The sequence below is a fragment of the Bos taurus genome, chromosome 4 (genome assembly GCF_002263795.3).
Source record: "Bos taurus isolate L1 Dominette 01449 registration number 42190680 breed Hereford chromosome 4, ARS-UCD2.0, whole genome shotgun sequence".
Lineage (NCBI taxonomy): Eukaryota > Metazoa > Chordata > Mammalia > Artiodactyla > Bovidae > Bos > Bos taurus.
In genome coordinates, this window is record NC_037331.1 from 62,674,923 (window position 1) to 62,701,465 (window position 26,543).

At 42.0% G+C, this 26,543-nt stretch overlaps 1 protein-coding gene across 2 annotated transcripts in view; it reads right to left on the reverse strand.

The window, feature by feature from the left end:
* Positions 1-26,543, reverse strand: part of BMPER (BMP binding endothelial regulator) — a 252,730-nt gene that overhangs the window by 10,642 nt on the left and 215,545 nt on the right. For both annotated transcript variants that reach the window (XM_059885635.1, NM_001077997.1), the window contains 1 exon segment: positions 3,394-3,524. In XM_059885635.1, coding sequence (XP_059741618.1) covers positions 3,394-3,524 — 131 coding nt within the window.

Here is a 26,543-nt window from a genome sequence, read left to right on the forward strand (position 1 = left end):
ATGGGATTCTCCGGGCAAAACTACTGGAGTGGGTAGCCCTCCCTTCTCCAGAGTACCTTCCCGACCTAGGGATCAAACCTAGATCTCCTACACTGCAGTCAGATACTGAGTCTCCAGGGAAAATTCAAGGGAAAGAGGACTCAAAGTAGAGAAAAGGAGACAGGCATATTCAAGGTGTGCTGGAAGGACCAAGTCTCTCAAAACCCTGCCCTTCCTATACTACCCTGCACTGAGGAGGGAGGTCAGTCATTTACTCGCACGTTTCAGGAGCCTCAGCCACACCTTAATATGAGTTTGTATCACCTCAGCCCTCCTCTGGAAAGGCAGCATTGATAAAGAGGCACTCTTGCCATGGAAAGGGAACTCAGACATAGATTGGACTTGGGTTTCCAGAGGAGAGAGCAAATAAAAGGGTTTGAGTGCTTTCTAAGGACATAGATTAGTGACTGTGTCAAGGGGTGGCTTCGGAAAGCTTTAGTGATCCCTAAACCCTCATCATTCTACTCCCCCAAAGCTACACATTAAGCATACAAGTTAACTTCGTGGTTTCAACTCTGACTGCAGGTCAGAACCACTGGAGAGGTTTCAAGTGATACACAAGACCAGTTAAAGCAGGATATCTGGGCTTGGGGCCCAGGCATAGTTTCCTGGTTTATATTTAAGCTCCCAGAATGACTCCAATGTCGAGCAGATTGAGATCCACCATCTAAGTGAACATGATGTCCATGCCCTGAAAATAAGACTCAAGGCAATTCTTCCAACCAGCTGACCACCCTTGCCCTCTACCAATGTATATATTAAAGCTAGCAGTGCCATGAACTGCCTTCTTTTCCAATTTTGGAGTTAAGTTTTCTCAGATTCACGTAGAATGTTGCAAACCCCAGGCTCTCTGTTCTAGGCAAATCTGGTCCTTTAAAGAAAAACATTTGTCAACCCTTGTAGCAAATCACAGTCATCTCATCTTGCGTCTAAGAGTAGCATTACTACTGACTATCTTGTAAGAGTTGCACACTCTTCTAGATGTTTTACATACATATCACTAATGCTTATAACTCTGCAGAGTAGATACTACTATAAATTTCCAAAATATATCTAGAATCTCTCTTCCTCCTCCACACACTGCCTCCTTCTTAATCCGAGCCACCATCATTTTGTCATTCTGACTTCTGCAACAGCCTCTTGCTTTCAAGCTATTCAATGTATTCTCTACACAGGGTGGTCTTTGAAAAGCAGAAGGAAGGTTGCTTAAAGTCCATCAGTGGCTTCCATCCTTCTTGGAAAAAAAGCTAGACTCCTTTTCAAGACCTTCGAAGTCCTGCATGATTCAGCTCCAGCTTCAACTCCACTCTCATCTTGAGCCTTTCTTTCCCTTGCTTACTGTGCTCATACTGACTCACTTCCAGTTTGAGAGCTGCTATCTTATTCAAATATGATTCTTCCACATAGAGCTCTTGCCCTGACTCCCTTCAGTTCTACAATGTGCAGCTGGACTATCACCTCCAAAGAACAGTCTTCTCTCCTCACCATTTAAGTAGCCACCCACTCTGGCTCCATGTTTTCTTTTGCTCTGCTCTATTTGTTTCCTTCACCATACTCACCACACTTAGCAAGTATTTATTGTAGAGTTACTAGTTTCGTCTGGTTCTCCCACTGGGCCAGTGGCACTTCAATGGCAGGGATCTCACCCCATCTCTCATAGTCACCAAAGTACCCACAGTGCTTTCTTCAATGCCTGGTACTTAGCCATTTTGTAAAAAATATTTCTTGGATGAACAAAGAATCCCATTTTACAGATATCAAATAAACTAAGGAAGTTGCCTGAGATCAAAGCGCTATTAATGACAATTACAGCAATCTGTCTCTCAGAAGGAAAAGAACATTTTACTGGTGTTTATATAGCAGTTTCTCTTTCTCAAAATAAAAAATCACACAGGAAGCAACAGTTAGAACTGGAGATGGAACAACAGACTGATTCCAAATAGGAAAAGAAGTATGTCAAGGCTGTATATTGTCACCCTGCTTATTTAAATTATATGCAGAGTACATCATGAGAAACACTAGGCTGGAAGAAGCACAAGCTGGAACCAAGATTGCCAGGAGAAATATCAATAACCTCAGATATGCAGATGACACCACCCTTATGGCAGAAAGTGAAGAGGAACTAAAAAGCCTCTTGATGAAGGTGAAAGAGGAGAGTGAAAAAGTTGGCTTAAAGATCAACATTCAGAAAACTAAGATCATAGCATCTGGTCCCATCACTTCATGGGAAATAGATGGGGAAACAGTGGAAACAGTGTCCAACTTTATTTTTTTGGGCTCCAAAATCACTGCAGATGGTGATTGCAGCCATGAAATTAAAAGATGCTTACTCCTTGGAATGAAAGTTAAGATCAACCTACAAAGCATATTAAAAAGCAGAGAGATTACTTTGCCAACAAAGGTCCATCTAGTCAAGGCTATGGTTTTTCCAATAGACATGTATGGATGTGAGAGTTGGACTATAAAGAAAGCCGAGCACCAAAGAATTGATGCTTTTGAACTGTGGTGTTGGAGAAGATTCTTGAGAGTCCCTTGGACTGCAAGGAGATCCAACCAGTCCATCCTAAAGGAAATCAGTCTTGGGTGTTCTTTGGAAGGACTGATGTTGAAGCTGAAACTCCAATACTTTGGCCACCTGATGTGAAGAGCTGACTTATTTGGAAAGACCCTGATGCTGGGAAAGATTGAGGGCAGGAGGAGAAGGGGATGACAGAGGATGAGATGGTTGGAAGGCATCACCGACTCAATGGACCTGAGTTTGGGTAGGCTCCGGGAGTTGGTGATGGACAGGGAGGCCTGGCATGCTGCAGTTCATGGGGTTGCAAAGTGTCGGATACGACTGAGCAACTGAACTGAACTGAACTGAACTATCCTGAAAACCTTAAATGACTGTAACTGTCCTGGATCTCCTTCGTTCCATACGTAACCTAAACCATAGCAATGACTATCCCTGTGCTAAGCACATCAAGCTGGTAGCTTGAGGTTAAGAGGATTTTGCACCAGTGTAAATCCTTAAATTGTGCAAATGTGCTCATCCCAAAGCACTTCTCTTAAACATTTTCTATCCTGCCCAGTGAGAAGTTCCTGTGTTTTATCAAGTTGAAATCCAGCTGGGCCACTGATAATGCCAAGGGGGGATGTGACCATTCACCTATCATCAAATTCTCTTTTATTGCTATCTTGGAAATGGCTACCCACTCCAGTATTCTTGCCTGGAGAATTCCATGGACAGAGGGCCTCGCGGGTGACAGTCCATGGGGTTGCAGAGTCAGACATGACTTAGCGACAAGCATGTTACTAGCTTGGGCACTGGAGTTGAGTTTCTGATGGTTGGATCTGCCAGAAATTTCTCACCTGCACAGTTCTGCTGTGGCTCCCAGTGGACACGGATGCCCTCTCTCTGGCAGGCCCGGGTATATGCCAGGAATGATTCGCAGTAACAGTTTTTATGGACTGGACATTCACACATGTCTGTCACGCAGGACCTAAGGGACCAACAGAAAGAAGTGAACATTCAAAAATATCAGATACCAAGTTTTCTAAATACAACTTGAAGAAAAGCAGTAGGTGAGTAAATGTCAAACCTTGTCCAGACATTAAAGGCTTCTATTTTAAATTGGAAACCTAAAAATGATATAAAAAATACTTCATGAAACCTTAGTGGATACCTCTGAATAATGTGACATCAGTTTCCTTTTCTTCTAGAGCAGGACTAGTCAATAGAACTTTCTTAATGATAGAAATACTCTATAGTCTCCACTGTCCAAAGTTATAGCCACTCATCATATCTGGTCAATTAGCACTTGAAATGTATCCAGTGTGAATGAAAAACCAAATTTTTTATTTGATTGAATTTTAATTAATTTAGATGTAAACAGTTACAAATGTCTATTTGTTATCATGTTGGGAACACAGCTCTTAGAATACACCCCTATTCAAGGTGCTGCCATTTTGTGAGTAGCTCTGATATATGAATAATAAGCTCTATTACAATATAACTGAAATAGAGACCAATTTGATGACAGCATCAAATCTCTTGGCTTTCTGAAGACATTCAATTAGGATTCACTTTTCCAGATCTTAGAATCTTAGTCTTTTGAGAATCACTGAACCTTGTTCTTTAGAACGTGGGGTGACAAATTCCAAATAAAGCAAAACTTTCAGGCCACTAATTAGACTGAAAGATATAGGAGATTGAGCCAAGGTCCTTGTTTGCTTTTTACCGAGTCGCTCAGTTGTATCTCTTTGCAACCCCATGGACTGCAGCTTGCCAGGTTCTTCTGTCCATGGAATTTTACAGGCAAGAATACTGGAGTGGGTTGCCATTTCCTATTCTGGGCAATCTTCCCGACCTAGGGATCAAACCTACATCTCTTGTATCTAAGTAGGTTGATTCTTTACCACTAGTGCCACCTGGGAAGTGCCTAAGGGGCTTAAGTTTAAATATGGAAATGATTGGCCAGGATGTAAAGAGAACTGCAGTGTGTTTCAAACACAAACTAATATATTTTCAAACACATTGACCTTGGAGACATAATAACCTCACATTGGACTATGACGTTACAGTTTACAAAGGCCTTTCTCATTCTGTTATGAGTGCTAAAGAGGACATAGCACAGTCCCTGTTTTATTAATTAAAAAAAAGTCATTCTATAAACAGGCCCAAAGTCACATTAGTAAGTGACAAAAAAGTGAACTAAGTTACATCTCCTGAGACTAGTGCTCTTTTCCCAGCAAGTTTTGTTGTTGTTGTTTTAGTTGCGAAGTTGTTTCTGACTCCTTTGCAACACCATGGACTGTCTCCTCTGTCCATAGGATTTCCCAGGCAAGAATACTGGAGTGGGTTGCCATTTCCTTCTCCAGGGGATATTCCCAACCCAGGACAATGAACCCAAGGGGTGTACTGCATTGGCAGACAAAGTCTTTATCATTGAGTCACACAGAAGCCCTGCAGCAAGTTCATTGCCTAACAATTCTGACTTAACATTTTACACAAGACACCCAAGATTAGACTTATTTTTTTCATACTCTGTTCAGTGAAACCACTTCTTTACAGAATCTAATTCAAGGCTGGAAGCAGAAAAAATACTATTCAAGATTATAAATAGCACTGATGATCTTGAAAAGTGATCAGGACATGGTCATCCAGTGTTCTTACACAAGCATTCCCTCTTGGTGTGAGATGTGTACACACCTGATTACAGAGAGTGACCAGCTTGCTCTGGGTAGAATTGCCTGCTCTGAACAAGAATTAAATGGCAGAAACCATGTTAAAAGATCAATAGACTCACCGTGTACTTTCAAAGTTATTACATTTCAACACTCAAGGCCACAGCCTTGGGAAATGGGAACTAAGCTGGAACAAAAGAGAAACAAGTCTGAAACCTCAAGAGTGCTTTCATTTCATGCAAAGAGAGATTGTTTGATGCCTGATACTTAAGACACAATAATCAGGACAGAAAAACTGCTCTCTCTGCTTTCTGTAATAATCAAAGCTGTAATTCTTAATACCTTCTCCACTTGTATTACAGAAAACCTGTGAAATCATATTCAACCCTTTCTAATATTAGACACGCATGTTGTGTCTTTAAAGTAATGTGGAGCCTCCAGGTTTCCAAGAAAAGACAAATAAAGCCTGTCCTTACAACAGCCACTGAATGTCTGGGGAGGAACCCTCCTCAACATTATTTCCTCTATTGTTTCAATTTTCATTTCAGACTGACCCACGCCCACCACATCTGCACTCAGACTTCACAGCACCACTTTTGGCTGCTGCCGTCCTACCCTCCAAGTCCACTTCTGCTTCACATGTTTCTCACCGACTTTCCTGGCCCAAGGGTGTGGGTACCCTTGCTGTCGTATTCAACTCCCACTGGCATGACATGAAGGGGATGGGACCTCATGAACCTGGTAAAATGGTGGCACTTTTTTGGGAAAAACCTCAACCAGAGGAAATGCACCCTCTGATTTGAAAGAATGTCTAATGTAATTCTATAAAACTGTTTGGACAGTCAGCAAACAAAATTTAATTTGTTTGTGTGAAAGGACTGCTGGCCAGTGTTTTCCTTCTTTTCTCTATATTTCTACCGGTTGTTGTATGAAGCTATTTATACAATTTAAAATAAATTATGAACAGCTCAATCCAATTCACTGAGACTGCTTAGAGAAACGTTCAAAGCACATATTTAATAATTGCTATGTACACATAATCTACCCTACCCACAGACTACTCTGGACTCTCAGACACAATCAATAATACATCTACCCTTTAAAACTAAGGAAGATTTGAGCTTCTTCTATTACTTGGCACTCATGAGAAACAACATTTGAGGGAAAAATGTTTGTCAAAGTCAGTTCTTGACTTGAAATGTGTCACATATTTTTAAAGGCTTGAAAGATGTGTCTTTTCACAGAAGTTAAAACTATAAGATGTCTTTTTTCACTTGTCAAGTTGACTTTTACACAAAATTGTACCTAGATTTTGTAAGAGAATGAAGAAATAGACAGTCCATACTCTGCTGGCAAAAGTGTAAAAGTGTAGCTCTTATGTTGAGCACTTTGCTCTACTCAGCCTTTACATGAATTATCACATTTACTCCATACAGAACCAGATATGAGGCAGGTGATACTACCAGCCCACTTAACAGATAGGGAAACTGAAGCCTGGAGATGTTAACTATATCCCCAAGGTCACGTGGCTGATGACAGATTCAGAACTTCAGAACCAGGACTGTAACTCAGGCCTTTCTAATCTCAACTCTCATGTTCTTAATAACATTAGAAGATCTTTCTACAGAGTAACTTGGCAATACTTACAAATAGCCCTAAGAAACATTTTTATCCTGATAAGGAAATTTCACACCTAAGGAAATAGTAACTCATATGGTTTATATACAGGGGTGTCATCACAATACTATTAAAATGGAAAAAAAAAGAAATAACCTAAATTGCCTACAATAAGGGCCTAGTTACCTACATTTTAGGAGACTTCTACAATGAAATATTCTACAGACATTACGATGGTGTTTACAATGTACATTTTTAAACTCAAGGAAACATTCAGGAAGGATTAATGGAAAAAGAGCAAAACTGTTCCAGTCTTGTGTAGTCACACGCGTGCTTATGTGCTAAGTCACTTAGTCGTGTCTGACTCCTTGTGACCCTATGGACTATATCCCGCCAGGCTCCTCTGTCCTCGGGATTCTCCAGGCAAGAATACTGGAGTGATTACACACAGAAAACTATATGCCCAAATATTCACCACGGTCAATACCCTGAGTGCTGGCTCTTTCTCTTATTTTCCTACATATTTTCTACAATGAACATGCACCACTTTTCTAAAAAGATAAAATCACAGTGTATTTTTTAAACAACAAAAGGAATGTCATAAGACATATTAATATTTAAATTCAAATTTAGGAACTAGAGTGAGTGAGAAAATAAAGAATGGGAGAAAAATAAAGCTTTCATTTGTAGATTTTAGCTATTAAGTATTTCTCCAGCTAAGATCTTTCTAATCTGTACATCAGAGGCCTTCTGACATAGGCTGTGATTTGATCCACTTTGCATGGTCCTCAGATTTCCACCTCGTTGATCTAATGATGCTGTGAGCTTGACATCCAGGTGGATGGAATGGATAACAGAATAATTATGCATGCTTCTGCTGATAACAAAGGAATTTATTAAGAGGAAAATAAAAGCATCTTCATAGACCTGTCAAGTTTCAGGGAGGGGCAGAACTATTGTTATTCAAGTATTCAATTCATGTTATCACACTTAATACTTCAGCATGAGTGAAATCTAATTTATGACACAGTTGAGCTGAATTTTTATATGTTAATAGAAGATCATGGACCTTGCCTTAGTCAGTATTCACCAATACTCTACATTTATATTCATTTTACAGAATCAGTAGCAGAATGTTATCACTTTCAGTAGTTACTGAGATTTATGGCTTTGGTTTTTCTGCTTTAATGGCATTATTCTGTCAATAATGTTCTGTTTGATGCTGAGTTCTTGGTCAGGAAACACCGTCGCCCATTGCTCCAACGGGAAACCACAGGATCCACTTCAAATGAGCTTTTCCAGGAAAGCCCTGCAGGTAAAGAGCACCAGCCTGGCCCGAGCAATCCCTGTAAAGCATACTTTCCGTCATGGGAGCTTTTAATTAATGTACTTAGAAATGCTTTTCTAATTTATCCTCCCTGCCCTTGGCATCTTTCCTGACAGCAGAGAAGTGCAGGCAGGACTCTCGTTCCATGGGGTTTGCACAGCTGCGCGGTGCAGAGATAAGGAAAGGGATGCCAAGGGCTATCACAGGGCCCCAAGCAACCGGCGCCGTGCCGTCCTGTAATGTCACACACCAGCTGCCTCCCTTGTCTATCCACTTTATGTGCATGAGCCGTGTGCCACGCGGCAGTAAGACACTTTGAACACCTTTCCTCATAGCAGCCAGCAGAGTACACGTGTCAGCACCTACCTGTGGTCCCTTCCCCCACTGAAATAGGACTTATCACAATTTACCTACAGGGGAGCCTCCTCATCTTTTTTCCCCTGTCAAGTTACAACCGACTGTCTCTTGCAAAGCTCTAAGATGGTAGCTACTATCCACATGGAGCCATTTAAATGGAAATTTAAGTTAACTATGATTAAATAAATCTAAAATTCAGTTCCTCAGTCACACTAGCCATACCTCAAGTGCTCAGCAGCCACCTGTAATTTGTGACCACCATATTGGACATTTTCACCAGTTCCACCACTGCAGAAAATTGTACTGGTACTGGATGGTGGTACCAAGAATGCAGCTCTGTCTGTATTTGAAAACCACTCCTGTCCTCTCCAGAAGGATTTACTGGTGGAGTGAGATTAAGGTCTCATCTACAGAGAAAGTTCAAATTTCTTGGGCTCAATGTCAAGGTCCCTAGCCATCTAAACATCCCTCTTTCTTTCCCATTCATTCTTTGATCCAGTCATATGGGGGCTGTCTCATTAACCATCAGGCTTCCTTCTGCTTTGTTTTTGCCTCAAATGTGCCTTCTTGTCTTCTCCACTGGAAAAATCAGATGCCTATCCTTTCAGTTCAGTTCAGTCGCTCAGTCATGTCCGACTCTTTGCGACCCCATGAATCGCAGCACGCCAGGCCTCCCTGTCCATCACCAACTCCTGGAGTTCACCCAGACTCACATCCATCGAGTCAGTGATGCCATCCAGCCATCTCATCCTTTGTCGTCCCCTTCTCCTCCTGCCCCCAATCCCTCCCAGCATCAAAGTCTTTTCCAATGAGTCAACTCTTCTCATGAGGTGGCCAAAGACGGTTCAAATTCCTCTGAGGTGCTCCCTGACTGGCTCAGGAAAAGTTATCCCCTGTCTATCAGGTCCTGTGCCTCCCACATCTTTATTCTTGTGCAGACCCTCTGAATCCTTATGGTCTCTTTCTCTGTTTCAGCAACAGAACTATATCTCGCTCATCCAGCCAAGCACTGTGCCTTGGACACACAGCTCATTAAACATTCAGTGAATCATCCCAAGAGTAGATGAGAATGGCCTGATAACCTTCACATGGCTTCCACGGGGTTGGGTAGTTGGACACTGATATCTGAGGGGCATGAATTCCATCCTTGCCTCTAACTTGCTGGCCGTGGTGTGGGAGCTGCTACCCATGGCTACCTTGGAACAAAGCTGCTTCTACAAGAACCTTTCCACTGTCATTTTCATTTTGAACTTCTGGTACCCCTTCTCCTGTATCCCAGAGGATTTTTTTTCACTTAGTGAATGGTGGGAAAAAATATTTTGATGAGAGAATTCTGCATTCATGACACATTTTCAGAAAAGCACATATTCAGTCTTATAGGAACAACTTATAGCTCTTCATGTTATTAAAAAGGCAAGCCTCCAACACTGCTAAAATCAAAACATCAAACACCTCTCTGCTTCCTAGCAACAGCACACCAAGTGATTTTCCCTCTGCTTTTTCTGGCAGGAGGGCCACGCCTGCCAGAGAGAAGCAAGTGCTCATGACTTTGCTACCCAAACACAGTTCTGAAAGACAGATATATGAACCACTGGGAACTCTCCACCCAGCTTCTGGGGGAACAGATAGGCAAACCAAGAGCCAGCCCCATCTAGGACCCAGAGTCAGAGCTCCAGCTTTCCCCTCTACCACCATGAAGGGTCTCTGGCTGGGCTATTTGTTCAATCTGGAGGTCAGTTGTCCTGGGAGCAACAATAGAACAGGACTGGAAGATAACTAGAAAACCACACTGGGGTCCTATGGCTTTCCCTACTCCATGTTTTTGGAGAGTTCACAGAAGCAAGTGAAAGCATCTCAGGCTTATTAGGGCCTGGAAATCAGTGAAAAAGAGAGATGGAGACAGAGTCCTGACTGGATGGAGTGCATTTAACTACCAAGGGACTACTTAAAATTTCACAAATACTTTAACCCTTGAAATTCTGCGTTGACTTTCCTAACTTGAGTTACATGGAAGTAACTAGAGGTAGCAGCCACAATCTGAAGGCATATCCATGTTACATTATACCTAAGAAAACAATTCCAAACCTAACTCAGTAGTGGCTATCTCAGTTTTCCTCAATACCATATAGGCACTCTTATGCTTTCACAAAAAAACACAGCACTCTAACCTAAAAATCAGGGTTCAAAGATTTAATCATGTGAAATGTAAAGTAGCTTTACTGAGTTGTTAATAAGTGTGTGGGGCAAGTCTGCAAAGCCAGCCTACTGCTCCTTCCAGACTCTTCCTGGGCCAGCCACAGTTGGCATCACCATGGCTTAACTATGAGTGAGAATATCTGAAAGTTTAAATTGGTTCCAGGTGGCCTAGGGTTGCCAGGCTAGAATAGCAAGGTCAGGCATTTCTGGATGATCTTGTGCATTTCATGAAATCTATCTGAGGAGACGGGGCAGGAGAATCTGGGAGGCCAGCTGTGTCTCTGGTTGCAGATCTTGAATTTATCTGCAGTCCAGCTTCACCACCAACACACACACACACACACACATACACGTTAGACCTTGAGGCCACTCCTTAGTATGAGGAATGAACTCATTGAACCTTGCTTGTTCCAGGCACTAAGGGAGGCACGACATGAACAGAAATGGACCCCAGCCAGAAGGGAAAATTACACAAATACTGAAAATCAAACTCGAAATGACGTGAGGGCTTTAATGACAGACAACTGGAGCAATGGGATGAAAGAAAAATGAGCGTTAGTCACTCAATCATGTCCGACTCTTTGCGACCCCCATGGACCAAGCTCCTCTATCCTCTATCCACATGGATTCTCTAGCAAGAATATTGGAGTGGGTTGCCATGCCCTCCTCCAGGGGATCTTCCCAACCCAGGGATCCAACCCAGGTCTCCTGCATTGCAGAGAGATTCTTTACTGTGTGAGCCACCAGGGAAGCCCTTGGATAATGAACAACGTGCTAAGTTGCTTCAGTCGTGTCCGACTCTTTGTGACCCCATGGACTATAGGCCCCCAGGCTCCTCTGTCCAGGCAAAAGTACTGGAGCAGGTTGCCATTCCCTTTTCCAGAGGATCTTCCCTATCCAGGGATCAAACCTGTGTCTCTTATGTCTCCTGCATTGGCAGACAGGTTCTTTACCACTAGTGCCACCTGGGAAGTGCCAGAGCAATGGGATCCTGAGGTCTAATTCCATGGGGCAGGCAAGAGTGTCCAGAGGCTTCACAGAGTAGGAGAGACACAGGAACTGGGTCTTGAAGGATCTGTGTAATTGTGTTTGTTTTGAGAATGAAGAAAAGTAAGTTTTAGGCACAGGCAGGGACTCCAGTACAAGCCAAGAGTGAAAAACGACCAGATTTGAGATTTGATAATCATGTGATCCAAACTCCAATATTAAAAACAAAACCAAAAATGATCCCTGATGTGCAGTCATGGAGCCTGTACCTGAAGACCTCACTTCCTCACAGAACAGCCTGGCAGGTCTACCCTTAAGGCATTTCTTTCTTTGAGGGGTTCAGGGCCTCATAATCTGTAGCCTTAACTCTTCGGTGTGATTCTTGGAGCCACACAGACTCTGTGAGTGTGCTGGAGCCCACGCTGACTCTTCTGCGATCTTCCCAAGCTCCGCCTTCCCAGTCCCACGTGTTTTCCTCTTCCTGCCTTCAGTGTCCTTCCCTCTGTAACTACTCTCTTCCTGCTTTGACAAGAATAAAAATCCAAATACTAAGATAACACAGAAATAACCTACCAAATCAATTTGATAATTATTCACAAGGAACCCCTTTGATTGCCTGGATTCTGTTCCTGTCGTGCATACTCTGCCTACTTATGTATATTTCTGATTTAAAACTTAGGGGTGCTACATTTGCAACTATTTTAGATTCTCCATTTACTGAACAATATTGATTGCTTTAATCCTCGTAACACTTTCCAGGAGACGAATGCCAGGACCTACATAGCAGAAGCCAGCCTTACGCAGGCATCCCAGAAATAAGCATCAGCCTTGGGCACCCTTCACAAGCCAGAGATGGTTTTAGTGGAATTAGAGGCATCTGTGGACACAGAGATCTCCTTGAAAGAGTAGCAATGCTTATGATTTTCCTTAGATGCTAATTTCCCTTTACTCTTGTTTGAACAGAGACCAAACAATAATCACGCATGTTCTGGAACCTAAAATATTTTCTCCCTTGATAAGGCCATATATCAGATCATATGTGGAAACTATGTCTTAGGGGTGGGGAAGGTGTGTGCACCATTCTATTTGCCCCACATCCAGGCGCTATGACTTTAAAGCGGCCAAAGACTCTATACCCACTAACAAGGTTGGAAATACTCCTCTTAGGAAAGACGAGCTACCTTTACTTGAGTAGGAAACACTGACTCCACAGAGGGAAAAGCTAATGAACAGAACCGTATGCTGAATTGTCACTCTTCAAGGGATAACATTTCAGTTTGGGCAGAGGCCTCTCATCCAGCTGGGGAGAGAAGAAGCCTGGTTGCTACCCCCCTCTAGTGGCCAGGAGTTAGAATGTCAAGTAACCTTAATTGTTTCAGCATTTAGCTTCTTACCCTTTCAGTTTAGGGGGCGGGGCTGGCTGATAAGAGGACATAGAATGGCTTCTTGTCAGAAAATCAATCACTTTTCTCTTCAACGCGTTCAATCCATCACTGCCATGTTCACTGTGAAATAAGAAGACTCGTTGCGTGGTGCTCAGTTGCGCTCGACTATTTGAGACCTCATGGACTGTAGCCTGCCAGACTCCTCTGTCCATGGGATTCTCCTGGAAGAATACTGGAATAGGTTGCCATTTCCTCCTCCAGGGGATTTTCCCGACCCAGGGATCGAACCCAGGTCTCCGGCATCTCCTGCACTGCATGAGAATGCTTTAGGGCTGAGCCACCTGGAAAGCCAGGCTGGTTGGTGGACTAAAATCCCTGAATAATCATGAATGCCTGCATGGAGTGCCTCCCTAGGAGGGAGAGGATATAGACTGGAGCACTCTGTTGGAGGGTGGTGAGGTGGAGCATCAGTGATAATGGTCTAAAAGCTTTTCCATTTTTTGTAACATCTCATTTTCCCTATGTACTGCATCCAGCTTCATATACTTTTTTAAAACAAATTGTATGTACAATTTAATAGGGTTCTTATTTTGTTTTTTAAGTGTTTTTTTATTTTGTATTGGGGTATATTCAATTAACATATAAAGTTCAAAAGAATACTTGGTAAGCAGGGGAGAAACCTTCTCTACCACTTCTGAGACAGTAACACAATCAGAGGCTGAAGATACCCATGTGATGCCAATATTTACCCACGTTCTTACTTCTTCATTGGTAAAAAAGCAGTGTCCCGACAGTACCAGTATTCCGTGACTATATATAAATATGGACTAAAGCTAGGTAATATTCCTACTTGGAAAAGATCCTCCAGGAAATAAGAGAGTGAAGGTTTTTTACTCAGAAAATCCCAGTATCTCTTCTTTGGGGTGACTAGTCTCATCATACTTTTCACCCAGTATTGACAGATACACACCATGTTTGAAACTGTTCCATTCAACTTGACCAACGCTCATTGAGTGTCTGTGTATAAGGTAACACTGCTTTAAACTTGGGACATTCACAGTGTGTTGGGGAGGGCAGGGGAAGACAGGCAAGTTAACACAGTGAAGGAGGCTGAATCTGGGACTCCTGTAAGTGCGGGATGGCTCTGGGGAGAAAGCCTCCTTAACTGGTACTTATGGGGTGGGGGTTGGGGGTGGAGTGCTCCCACAAGTGACTGAGGGTGCTCACATAAAGCAGTTACTTGGGAATCGGGGAGGAAGCAAGACCAGGTAAGGAGCGCTGTGGAGTCACCACCCTGGTGAAAACCCCAATTTTATCATTTGGGGTGCTTCCCCTTTCTATGCCAGGTTTCCTTGTATAATCTCTCAAAGGTTTCTCATGAAAAATAATGGAGAAAACAGACTCCCACTGCCACAACCGCCATCCCTAAAGAGAAGAGGGAAGTTCTAACACATTTGGAAATGAGGGTGAGAGGTAGCCAAGGCAGAATCCCCCAAGGTCACCTTCCTAGCCCATTGTGAGGATTCTGATTCTCAGAGTGAGGAGGTGTGGGAAACGGTGTGTCGTTCTCTCTCATTCTACAGTGGCCTCCCCTCTCCTCTGCGCTCGGGGTCTTCTAGCCCCTGCATCTCCAGGACAGGTCTGCCTGCCCAAGAGGGCAGCTATCCAGTGAGTTTCTCGCAAGGGAGGTGAGAAAAATCCATGAAAGCAAAGGAGGCATCTAGCATCTGGAGGCCACACCCCAGCCACACGCAGCAGCCACCACCAGCCCAGCTGCTTCAAAGGGGCCGATCCGTCCAGAGCCTTTTTCACATTAGGCCGTGGACGGCTGCCAAGCCCCACAAACCCTGCACTATGTGCGCTAATAAAAGGGCGCAGTGGGGGCTGCCCCCAGAGGAAGCTGCGTGCCGGTGAACTTTTTCAGATGCTGGGTGCCTTTCATCAAGTGTCCGCCGCCTCGCCCCCACCATCAACCAGCATTCACATCCAATCACTGCTCAAAGAAGGGCTTTTTGCACTCCATCCTCTGTGCAACTTGGCTGCCCAAGGAAAACACAGTCCACTGGACCTAAAAGGAAAAGTGTTCTCCTGAGGGGCCCAGTTCACCGCCATCAGAACTGGGCCCCATGAGATGGCACGCGGCCACTCTTAAATCACAGAAAAGAGGTTCAGGGATCAGATATTCCCCAAAGGCAAATCATAAACACCCCGGGCCCACTGCTTCCTCACCTGTTTCCCCCTCTCCGTCAGAATGACAGCACCCTTGTATAAGCCCCAGAGAGTTGGAATGTGAGGCATATTTCCTAGAAGTAATTAAGGAGACTATTACCTGAAAGGCCCTGCAATGTTCACAGCCCCAAGAGTGAAAGACGCTGGGCTGAGTCGATCCTGAGTACCTGCTATAAGCCAGGTACATCGCAAATATGAGCACATATAATTCTGACTGCAAAATTTTTAACAGAAGAGAGAACTAAGACCCAAAGAGGTCAAGTCGGCTTTTGTTTGTTTGCTTGTTAACATCAGACTGTTTGGTAAGCGGCAATGCTGGGTCCATGCTCTCTGCCTTATATCATACTGCCTAATATAGGGCATGCTGTTCCTTCCACGAAATGTTCTTTCCCCTACCCTTCTCCTGGTTAAAACCTACTCCTCCTTCAATATGCAAGCCAAAGCTTTCTCAGGGCAGCCTTCTGAGATCCCCAAGCTAGTTATTGTGCTTGTTCAGTCATGTCTGACTGTTTGCGACCCCGTGGACTATAGCCCGCCAGGCTCATCTGTCCATGGGATTTCCCACACAAGAACACTGGAGCGGGTTTCCTTCTCCAGGGGATCTTCGACCCAGGGATCGAACCCATGTCTCCTGCATCTCCTGCAACGGCAAGCAGATTCCTTACTACTGCACTACCGGGGAAGCCCCTCCCCAAGCTGGATGAGGCTGCTGTGGAACTTTCCCATCGTGTTCTAAGACGGCCCTTGTCACAGCCTGCAATCATGCCTTTGTGGGATTGATGCCTCACTCCACCCACCCCACTACACTTCCGGGTGGGCAGGTTTTGCTCATCATTTTTGCCAGCTTTGGTGCAGGGCCTGGTTGTGAGTAGATGCTCAAAATCTATTTTTCTGAATGAATCGTTTATAGATGTTTTATAGTCCAAGTCCAGACAAAGTGATTGCTAAGATGACAATGAGAAGCAGATGGTTAAACAGCCTGATAAAGTTTCAAGGAGGAATGAGCATCTCGTGGATTTCAGTATTACCCACGGCCAAGGGGAAGAGGATCTGAAACTGGCCACTGGATTAGGCAACTAGGAGATGAGTGGTGGCCTTAGGAGAAATAGTTTCATGGGCGTGATGAGGACAGAAATCATCCTGGCATGTACTGAAGGTAGAAAATACGTGAGGCATTGAGTGAAGGCTGTTCTTTTGGCAGTTAGCAGTGAAGGGAAGAGAAATGGGGCAATAGTTTGAAGGGAAGTGAAGTGTAGCATGTGCGCGCGCGCGCGCGTGTGTGTGTGTTAGGGTCAGGGAGATCTGAAATTGCTTTACACCAGGGAAAAAGATTGTCCAAGAGATGTTGAAGTGAAAGCAATGGAAGGGTTAGATAACTGGAAGAGTAACGTCATGAAGGAAATAGGTGAGAATGGGGTCAAGAATGCAGGAGAAAGACTGTCCTTTTCTTCACTTATAGTTGCAAGTAAATTTCTGAAGAAAAAAAAAAATTCTGGGAAAAACCCATAAAAGTCCCTATGCTTATACAAGGCACAGTGGGAGAAGGGATAAAAACCAAGTTTACCCTATAGGTCAGCAGGTGGATGAAGACCAATGATGCAGTGCAAATATCTAGCAAAGAAAGTGAGTAGGATTTTATGACATTTGCAAACAGTGTTTCCAGGTGAAGAAGGAGTCCAGACAAGGGGCAGGAATACTGCCTTTTGGACAATTCTGCTGTCATTCAAGCCAAGCCCCTGGGGACCCACGGCAAATGAACTGAAATACAACTAAGCCAAATTTTTAATCAGGCAGAAATTTAGAGCTGGTGAAATTGCCTTTTAGTTCCTATGGAGAAAGAGGCAATATGGCAGGTTTTTTAGACTTTAATTTTACATTTTACCATCTAAAATTAGTGATAAAACGTCTTCCCCCAAATTGGAGGCCCTAAAATTTAGAATTGTTTCTTTTTATGGCAGGGGATGGTGAGAAGGGACTTTTCTAGATGCTGTCTCCCTAAATATTTTAATGCTCCCAACTATACAGTAAAAATCTTCACAGCAGTCATTGTGGGAAACCATCTTGGTTAAGACACTGAGAGCTCAAAAATTCTACCAATAAGCTGGATGACTCATTAACAGTCACAGAATCAAAGAATTAAGAGTTTTAAAAGACATAGTGAACATCTACTCCCTGCAGAAATTCCTTTTATAACATCCCTGACAGATGGTCATATATCTGCATCCTGTCTGTGATAAGAGCTCAGTAGCTTTTTAGGAATCTCATTCCTGGGATAAACAATTATAGCTTCTTTTTCAGGAAGTTTTCTTATATATTAAGTGAAAATGTGTTCCATAACTTCCACCCACTTGTTCAGAGTCTAGCTTCTGTTGAACTATGGTATTATTTTATTCTATCCCAGCACTCATATATCTTCTTCAAATACATGATGAAAAATAACAATGTTCCACTTAAAAACTAACCCTGGGGGGACTTCCAGAAATATTCCTATTGTACCATTTTTCACTTCCTACGCTTTCATTTCCTTTTATATCTACCAATTCAAGAATGTCCAGCCTGAGTATAAACCTTCTTTCCCTTTTGTTTATTCTTCCAACAAATCTCTACTGAACAGGGCATTGTACTCAACCCCAAGGTAGGGGCAAAGATGAAAAAGATGGGGTTTCCTACTCCAAACTACACAATGTGCTAAAATAAATTGTAATGAATGGAGGAAAATGATGAGTGTGAGAAAAAGCTGTTTAGTATGAGGAAGTGAGTTCAGCTGTGCAAGAGAGGTTATTTTAGTATGGAAGACAAGGAGTGAGAAGGAATTATAAAAGAGTTCAAGGAAGAGTCATCCCTTGAGTTATATCTTAAAATAAACAATAATTTTGGGCTTCCCTGGTGGCTCAGTGGTAACGAATCTGCGTGCCAATGCAGGAAACATGGGTTCAATAAATGGGTCAGGAGGATCCCACATGCCTCAGAGCAACTAAGCCGATGTGCCACAACTACTAAGCCTGTGCTCTGGAGGCCAGGAACCACAACTACTGAAGCCCACATGCCCTAGAGCCCATGCTCCGCAATGAGAAGCCTTCACACTGTACCTGGAGTAGCCTTGGCTCATCACAACTAGAGAACGCCTGTGTGCAGCAATGAAGACCTAGCACAGCAAAAATAAATAAATATTTTAAAAAAAGAGTAAGCTTGACCCAGGCAAAGCAGAAGAAAGAGCTTTTCAGAAAGGTCATATTTTAGAAATAGTATCGATACTTTTGTTTGAAATGCCACATGTGCCATTTGGGGATCCCTGAGCATTGAGAAGAGGAACAGATACTGTAGGACATCAGCTGGAAAGGCTGTGCCTTGTGTGCCAAGCTATGAAGTATGAGCCTAATTTGAAAATCAGAGGAGTCATTGATTAATTTGAGCAGAAAAATGATAGAATACAAAGCACACCTCCAAAAAGTGAGCTGACAGCAGTGTGTTAGATGGGCTAAGGAGGTGGAGATGGGGGATTGAATGGGGAGTTAAGTAGCTATAGAAGATGACTCAGCCAGGGATCGCTAGAGAAAAACAGACACAACCAGGCACCAATCTGGGGGAGCACCAGAAGAAACTGAGGGATGACGTAAAGCATGTGGGATAAGAGGAGCGTAATCTGCAGAGTCTGTAAAAGGATCTCCTGTTGGGGAAAAAAAGAGAAAAGAAAGGATCAAAAAATGCCTCTGGAGATTTGAACCTGGGTTTAAAGTCTATCAACAAATACAAGAGATGCAAATCAAAACCACAATGAGGTACCATCTCACACCAGTTAGAATGGCTGCGATCCAAAAGTCTACAAATAATAAATGCTGGAGAGGGTGTGGAGAAAAGGGAACCCTCTTACACTGTTGGTGGGAATGCAAACTAGTACAGCCACTATGGAGAACAGTGTGGAGATTCCTTAAAAAGCTGGAAATAGAACTGCCATATGATCCAGCAATCCCACTGCTGGGCATACACACCGAGGAAACCAGAATTGAAAGAGACACGTGTACCCCAATGTTCATCGCAGCACTGTCTATAATAGCCAGGACATGGAAGCAACCTAGATGTCCATCAGCAGACGAATGGATAAGAATGCTGTGGCACAAATACACAATGGAGTATTAGTCAGCCATTAAAAAGAATACATTTGAATCAGTTCTAATGAGGTGGATGAAACTGGAGCCTATTATACAGAGTGAAGTAAGCCAGAAGGAAAAACACCAATACAGTATACTAACGCATATATATGGAATTTAGAAAGATGGTAACAATAACCCTGTGTACGAGACAGCAAAAGAGACACTGATGTATAGAACAGTCTTATGGACTCTGTGGGAGAGGGTGAGGGTGGGAAGATTTGGGAGAATGGCACTGAAACATGTAAAATATCATGTATGAAACGAGATGCCAGTCTAGGTTTGATGCACGATACTGGATGCTTGGGGCTAGAGCACTGGGACGACCCAGAGGGATGGTATGGGGAGGGAGGAGGGAGGAGGGTTCAGGATGGGGAACACATGTATACCTGTGGTGGATTCATTTTGATATTTGGCAAAACTAATACAATTATGTAAAGTTTAAAAATAAAATTAAAATTAAAAAAAAAAAAACAAATACAAGGAATGCGGGAAGAGGAGGTGACGGTAGAAAGAAGGAGAGATGACAGGTTTATATTTACACAATCTGAGTTTCTGGAGGAACATTCAGGCAGTGATGTGGTGGTAAATGTTTAGCAATTGGCTCTTGCGGGGAGGGGTGCAGAGGAGACGAGAGCATCCCTGATTTGCAGCCTATGCCAATTTCTCTGGTGTAAATTCTCCCGCTACAGCTGCTTTCAGGCCACCAACATGACATCACTGATGACTAAACATCAAGTTGGGAAGAGATCCTAACATTTGGCTCTAGAGAGCCACTACAAGCCAGCTCCGGCACACCAATGCACCCGGTAAAAATGTTGAACAGATGTTTGAGAGGGAAGTCAGGAGTTGAGCCAAGAGTGTTCCTTATTGCCCAGTAAACAAAATGTGATTCTTCACAAGACAAAGTTAACACCATGGCTACAGACAGGCTTGAGCATCCCTACTGATGTGTTCTAATGTCAGCCAAAAGCCACAAATAACTTCTCTCATTCTCCGTTACCAGCATTCATGTAAACACCATAAAAATGAGTGCTGACAGCAACCAATGAGTTTATGCTAGTTTTATTCTTCATAATGTCCTAGGAAGATTCCTCCTTTAAGATTTACTATTGTTTTGCCTACCATGAAATGGTAACCAAGTGTTTTGCTAAATCAATTTAAAGGTTGCTTTGTTTCCCTGCCACCTTCGCAAGTACCTCTGGGCTAGTCTGACTCATGTTTTACAATGACTCGTAATAATGCTGCTCAGTCAATCATAGAGTACAATTTGGCTTTAAAAAAAAAAAAAAACACTATTAACTCCTCTTTTTCTCTTTCAGGTATATAAAAATCTAGCAACATGACATTACTATTGGGGCAGTCAATGATGCTACGAGGTTATTGTATGGAAGAAGAAATATAAAAGGTAAAAAAAAGTGAATAGCCCACATGAAGGTAATGGTTGAAAGTCACACTCTGGGGAAGAATATAGGAGGAAAGAGGACAAAAATGCATGGCCAAAAAGGATTTTACTATGACTCAACAGTGAAAAGTTATAATTTCTCACCTATAACTTTACAGTGACAGCACAGATACTATCATTTGCCTTCTTCTGGATACAGCAGCCAGTTAAGGACTTTTGTACAACCACTTCCTATAATAATACTTACAGGGACATAAACTCTTCATTCCCCACATAGCAGCCAAGTGTTCTTTTAAAAGTATAAAACGAATCATAGCACTCCTCTAACCAAAAGTTTCCAAAGATGTCTTATTACATTATTAAAAATATAATCTACCTATCACATGCCTGTGATATCTAAGCCTGATTTTAAACATGGTAAAACTGAATAAAATAATGTTTATTTGATACAATGAATAGCATCTATTTCAACTTAAGGAGCCAGAATTATTCTCAATAATAAAATATAAGAAGTACGTCAATAAATTTTAAAAAAAAGGATGCCTTCCATTACTACCATTAACAGTATCCTTAAAGTTATATCATCTAAAATTACACAAGCTGTCAAACAATAGATATAGATTTTAGAAAGGAAAGAGCAAAATTATACTTACTTGCAAATGATATGATTGTCTATAACTAGGAAGCTTCAAAATAATAAGTTGTAAAAACAATTTTACTGAATGCCAGTAATTCTTAGGAAATATGCTGTACATAAAAATTCAATTCACAACAGCAAGAAGTCAAGGTCACATAAGATTTTAAAAGGGCAGAATCTATATGAAGCAAACAACAAAATGTGCATACTTGGGTATGTGAAGAGTGATTTCCTTAGATAATATAGTTGACTTAATTTTTATACTTAAAAATTGTGCATCTGTAAGTATTTATAATGTGGTAAGAATCAAAATAATAAATTTAAAGAAAATAATTTTAAAAATCTCTTTGCACAGTGGAAACTGGAGTGAAGAAGCAGAATTTGTGTCAATAGTGGGGGACAAATGCATTTAGAGGAAGCAGGCGAGAAAGTGGAAGCAAAAAGATGTTGACAGTCTGCAAAAGCAACGATGGTTACTATTGCAACCAAGTGGACTTTAGATACATTTAAGAGCACACATCAACACGATTCAGAAAATATTTGACTATTTGAGCATGAGAATTAAAGGAGAGAGAAAAATTGACAGCTTATACATTCCACAAATAGTTGCTGAGTACCTTCTCTGTGCTAGGCACTAAATTAGTCCCTGGGAACCATGCATAATTAAGTGAGAAGACACATTAGTTCTGCAACCTGCTAGGAAAGAGAATAGATTTTTAAAAAATAAAGTTTCAACCCACAGGTAACCTATAGGTATTTCTTTAAATATAAACAAAAAAAATCGAATGTAGATCTTAATTAACTGGAAGTATGAAGAAATTATGCTTTCAAATTAAAGAACAGCCAGAGGAAATCTGCCAAGTGTTTAATTAATGAAGAAGAATGTAGAAACTGCAGGAAAAGGTAGACTTAAAACTAACCTGTGAATTTGGCTTGAATGCAGAAAACAGAACCATAATTCAGGAGACTACAAAGTGAAATATCGAAGTGAAAGAGAGTCTAAACCTCTTGACCACGGGACCTCAACCCTGATTACACCTTAGAATCACCATAGAGCTTGAAACGACCCCAGTGCTGGGGCCACAACTGGTGGAGATTCTGACTTAATTGGTCCAGATGTGACCAGAGTGTCAGCAAACTCGCAGGTAACTCTCTGGTACAACTCTGATGGGGAACCCCGGACGCTGATTCATCACTAGTATATCTTGATTCATGTTCTAGATTCTGATTTCAGTGAAACACAGCTAAAGAGGCCCTATACTTAGCATTCATAGATCATAAAGTGAAGTCGCTCAGTCGTGTCCGACTCCTAGCGACCCCATGAACTGCAGCCCACCAGGCCTCTCCGTCCATGGGATTTTTCAGGCAAGAGTACTGGAGTGGGTTGCCATTGCCTTCATAGATCATACTAGTCCCTAATTCTCCATAGGAATCATCATAATCAATAAACTCACTTTTTTATAATAGAGAAACTAAGGAGAGGTTTTTAGAATCTTCTCCAAGCCTAAAAGCTTTTCCAACCTTAAAAGTGCTGAAAGCACACTATATAGTCTGATCATTTTCTCTACCTCTGTTGTATAAATAAAATTATGGGGTCAAAATATAAGTCTGCTCCTCCTAAACTTGCACTGAAATAATTTTACTTGATTTTAGAAATGCTGGTCTGCATTGAGCTCTTACAACTGTATTGGTGCAATATTCTATAAAGAAAGAATTCAGATGCCAAAGAATGCAATATAAAGACAAAAACAGACTGGAAAGAGTTTCTATAAACTCTAAGATAGACGTTCTATTTGCTCACTAATCTTTGCACATGAATCAGTTAATTGCTGAGGCAAATGTTATTTAAGATCTCGGATGAGAATCATCCCTATGTACATACCATAACTTAGAAAAATGAACAATACTGGTTATTATTATAAACATTTCAAAAAAGGTACTGTAATCTTCTCCCTCAAAGTCCTTTACTTACAACTGTCCTTCAACTAAAGGTCACTGCAAAACTAGAATTCTTGAAGGAAGGAATGAAAGAGTTAAGGGCAAATGACAAAGCTGCAAGAGGTTTCTTGTTAACAAGGCTTTATTTTGAACAAAAGTGACCTCTGTTTCTCCTGACTTTGCCCTGCAGGCCTGGCATTGTATGCAGGTAGATTCTCTAAGGGGCTAAAGGATCAGCTGAGCTCTGTTTCAGGTTGTTCTACTTGGATTAGCAGCCTTGACCTCACTTGAGGCTTCATCTGCTGTTTTTTTTTTTTTTTTTCCTTAAGAAATGTAGAATCTCAGTTCTGAGATTCCCAGGTGGCTCAGTGGTAAAGAATCCACCTGCCAACGCAGGAGACACAGGAGATGCAGTTTTGATCCCTAGTCAGGAAGATCCCCTGCAGGAGAAAATGGCAACACATTCCAGTACTTGCCTGGAAAATCCCATGAAGAGAAAAGCCTGGCAGGCTACAGTCCATGGGCTTGCAAAAGAGTTAGACACGACTGAGCACACAGAGAATCTGAATCTGAGCACACACAGAGAGCATCTCAGTCCTACTCCCACCCACTGAACTGTAGTCTAGAGCCCTATCACACTCCTACCTTCAGAGCACTGCATTCAAAGAGCAGTACAACAAAAGGCTGAGCCTGAAGGAAATCCTCCAGAGTACAAGGGGGAAAAAACAATGTTTGTTTATATTTATTATTATCCTGCTAAGTCGCTTCAGTCGTGTCCGACTCTGTGCGACCCCATAGACGGCAGCCCACCAGGTTCCCCCATCCCTGGGATTCTCCAGGCAAGAACACTGGTGTGGGTCACCATTTCCTTCTCCAATGCACGAAAGTGAAAAGTGAAAGTGAAGTCGCTCAGTCGAGAAGGACTCTTAGCGACCTCATGGACTGCAGCCTACCAGGCTCCTCTGTCCATGGGATTTTCCAGGCAAGAGTACTGGAGTGGTTGCCATTGCCTTCTCCAATTATTATCCTACTTTGTTTTAATTTATATTTTTATAATTTACAATGTATATGCTGTGCTAATATTGAAATACATAATAATTATATATGATACATATGCATGTGTATACTATAATATATATGTATATATACTACACATGTATGTAATATCTGTATAATATATGAATATATGTGTGAAATATAAATATAGGAGTGAGTGTTTAAAGACATTCAGAGACTGGTTATTGGTCCTACTGACCCACTCACTGGTGTAGTGAAATCAGCTTTGAGAGATGTCACAAGTTTATCTGTTTCTAATAATAGTTTAAATACACAAATTTGCAATTTGCTTACTGATAAATCAGAATTCAATTCAAAGTTATCACCATAATACTATGACTCTGTCACTTACATTCTGTCATGTCCATCTATTGACCATTTATGCATCTATCCATCATTCTCCAAACACTTATATGGTATTTATTAACTACTATATTCCTAGAGCTAGGAATAAAACAAAGACCCAGACAAATATGATCCTACCTTTTAGCCCTAATGACGCTCTCAAACTGGGTCAACAATCAAACTCATCATCACAGTTGGAACTAAGGCTGTATTACAGACATAGAGCTGGGAGAAGTGAGCAGAATGAGTAAATTTGGTCTGGAAATTGAAGTGGGATTCTCTGAAAAACTGGTAACTTGGGCTAATACCAAAGATAAGCAAGACTTAAATGGAAGAGAGAGAGGAGAGGCTGTAGCTTAAGAATGGGCTGGTGTATCACCCATCCTCTATGCCACAGTCAGAGGTTATCTTTATCATCTGAGGATGAACCCTGAGTTCTCACGGGGTTCGATCCCTAGTCAGGAAATTAAGATCCCACATGCCATGGGGCAACTGAGATTTGACACAGCCAAATAAACAGAGAAATTTTAAAAAAAAGAAAAGGTTGGGTCTTGATCCACTTTTCCATCCCCACTAAAGATATTTGAGTGTATTAAAAACAAATGCTTCACAATGACAGAAATCTAATGTGTGTATCTCTAAAATACTCCTACTATCAAGGCTGTTGGTCAATTTTATTTTGTTCCTATTTTCATGGTGATTTAGTTGTACGGAAAATACAGTTGCATTCTTCAAAGACTTTGCATGTGCGTCGAAGAGTTTACTAAGTGCTTCGTTTATTCCCTCCCTCTCTCAACAAACATGCATTGAACACCTACTATATGTGAGGCCAGGACACTGAGCAAGGCAGGTGGAGCCACAGCACTCAAAGAGCTAAGTGTTGGGCAGGGAACAGTGAGTAATCAGGCACTTACCACGTTAAGGGTTTCCTGATGGCTCAGACAGTAAAGAACCTGCCTGCAACACGGGAGAGGTGGGTTCGATCCCTGGGTTGGGATGATGATCCCTCGGAAAAGGGAATGACTACCAGTATTCTTGCCTGGAAAATTCCATGCACAAAGAAGCCTGGCAGGCTACAGTCCACGGGGTCACAAAGAGTCGGACGCGACTGAGCAACTAACACTTTCACTGGCTCATTAAAAGCAGTGGAAACTGTTACAAGGGATGTTGTAGGATGACCCTTCTCTGAGTTCCAGGCCTGACAGAGGGAGCACTGAGGACTAAACTTAGTCTGAGAAGTCAGAGATGGAGTTTCCGCGGCTGGCTCTTAGTAGAGAAAGGTTTTTCTTTTCTTTCCAAATGCTAATAATCGGGGCTTCTCTAGCTCCTCCAAGTTCTGCTAGTTCCTAGTTATGGGAAGGCTTATAGACAAACAAAAGTAAATTGTCATCTTTCTCAAGTGCAGAAAGAGTCCTTACCCTGTATTTCTCTGGTCCTCCACAATACCCTAGAACTGACACACTGCACTGCATATACCATAGATGCTCAATACATGTCATTGTTACTTGATTGACAAGTAAAAGGGAAAGAAAACATTTCTTCTGAAGTCCTGGGTGATGCTCATTGAAAAGCAAGCAAGCTTAACTCAGAGTTCAGTCAGTGATGAGGGGAGATTTGTATTTCATTCTTACACTAAAGTTTCTCCTAATAAAAACTGACTCTATAATTCTTCTTTCTTGTTTAATATTCATGACCAAAATTCTCAGGG